General features: G+C 57.4%; 1 protein-coding gene across 1 annotated transcript in view; it reads right to left on the bottom strand.

The window, feature by feature from the left end:
- Positions 1-562: 562 nt before the first annotated feature.
- LOC103601361 (tyrosine-protein kinase SgK223) overlaps positions 563-1558 on the bottom strand; it is a 60879-nt gene continuing 59883 nt past the window's right edge. The window contains exon 6 of the mRNA XM_008585762.1: positions 563-1553. Coding sequence (XP_008583984.1) covers positions 936-1553 — 618 coding nt within the window. The 3' untranslated portion in view covers positions 563-935. The remainder of the gene's footprint in view (positions 1554-1558) is intronic.

Below are 1558 nucleotides of genomic sequence, written 5' to 3'. Positions count from 1 at the left end.
GGCATTGCTCAGGCTCCCTTGCTGGCTGGTGCCCCGCTGGCTTGGAGGTGGCAGGTGGTAAGCAGGGAGAGCCAACACGCAGTTCTCCCCTTTCTTCTTCTCTCTCTGGCTGGAGAGACCTCAGCACAAACACCTCCTGGAGGTGGCCCCTGTCCTGCGGTGCTGGCCCTGGCTTTTGCTTCATCCCGCTTTGTTCTCTCACCCCTGCCACCCTCCTCTAAGTGGTCCCCTGAGGTATGTTCATTTGAACCACGTGGGGTGGATTCTGTTTTCAGCCCGGCCTCTAACTGATACAACTGGGGACTGGCTTTAGCGAATGCAAAATGGGGTTGAATTCCAAACCACTGTGATCACACCAGCCACGTCTGGATTCTTTCTAGAAGGCTGTTAGGTGGGAAGAGAAGCAAGGAAGGTTAATTGGTACCAATGTGCCCAGGACTTAATAGACTGCTGCTCTCTCTTGTGAGGAGCATAAGACTAAGAGCACTTCAAGTGATGCTGGCTCCTGTTCCAGAGGTTCATATGCAACTTTATACACCAATGATATTAACGACTCAGGCACTTAGGGATAAAAGAGCTTTGTTTTAAATAACAATTTGACATAAGAGTGAAGAGATCCCATACTGGGGTAGTGAAACGAGAGTCCAGACTTCATGGTGTTGGCAGGACTGCCCTCAGGACCTTGCACTGAGCTAGAAACGTACAGTTACGGGATCAAACTGGGGAGGACTTGGTGAGGACAGGAGGCCAGAGTGGGCAATAACATCGTTAGTCTTTCATATTTATATATTTTATGTATATATTATATCCAAGTATGACAGTCATTTGTACCATTTCCCAGGGAGCCACGGATGTTTCCAAGACAAGGCAGGGCATGGAGGCCAGAGAGGACCAGGCATGGGAAGGTGGCTGAGGTGCAGGGCAGGGGGCTCTGCTCACAGAAGCTGCAGGAGCTTCAGCGATTGCAGAAGGGCTCTGGGCTCCGCGGACGCCAGGTACTGGCAGCAAAGCCAGTCCTCCAGCTCCACCCCTCGCCTGCGGTCCACCGCCTTCTCTGCAAACTTCATCATCATCAGGGCCCGCTTCATGTCAATCCAGTTGTGCAGCGTGCTGCACAGCGCCTCGTCGGCGGCGCCGGGCGGCTCCAGCAGCTCGCGCCGCGGTCCCCAGAGCAGGCACTGCAGCAGGCGCCTGGCCTCGGCGACGCGGATGCGCTTGATGGGGTCGGCCTCCAGCAGCAGGTGTGCCAGCCGCTGCAGGCCGGGCGAGTAGAGGGACAGAGCGGGCAGCGCGGGCAGGTCTTCCTGCCGGTAGTCCTGGCCCCGCAGCTGCGCCCGCACCTCGAACGGGTTGGGCTGGTGCAGCAGCTCGTAGATGAGGATGCCCGTCTGGAACTCATCGAACTTGCGGTACTGGGAGGCCGACACGATCTCGGGGGCCAGGCGGGCCTGGCTCTTCTGCTGCTGCGGGTTGGGGGTGCCGCCCGGCTTCTGCTTGGCCTTCAGGAAGTTGCTGATGATGAGCCGGGGCAACTGCTTGTCACCGGGCGCTCCCTGGC

Source organism: Galeopterus variegatus, unplaced genomic scaffold (assembly GCF_000696425.1).
Source record: "Galeopterus variegatus unplaced genomic scaffold, G_variegatus-3.0.2 Scaffold3700, whole genome shotgun sequence".
Classification (NCBI taxonomy): domain Eukaryota; kingdom Metazoa; phylum Chordata; class Mammalia; order Dermoptera; family Cynocephalidae; genus Galeopterus; species Galeopterus variegatus.
Note: the sequence above shows the minus strand (reverse complement) of the source record. Positions and strands in the feature narration are given on the sequence as shown.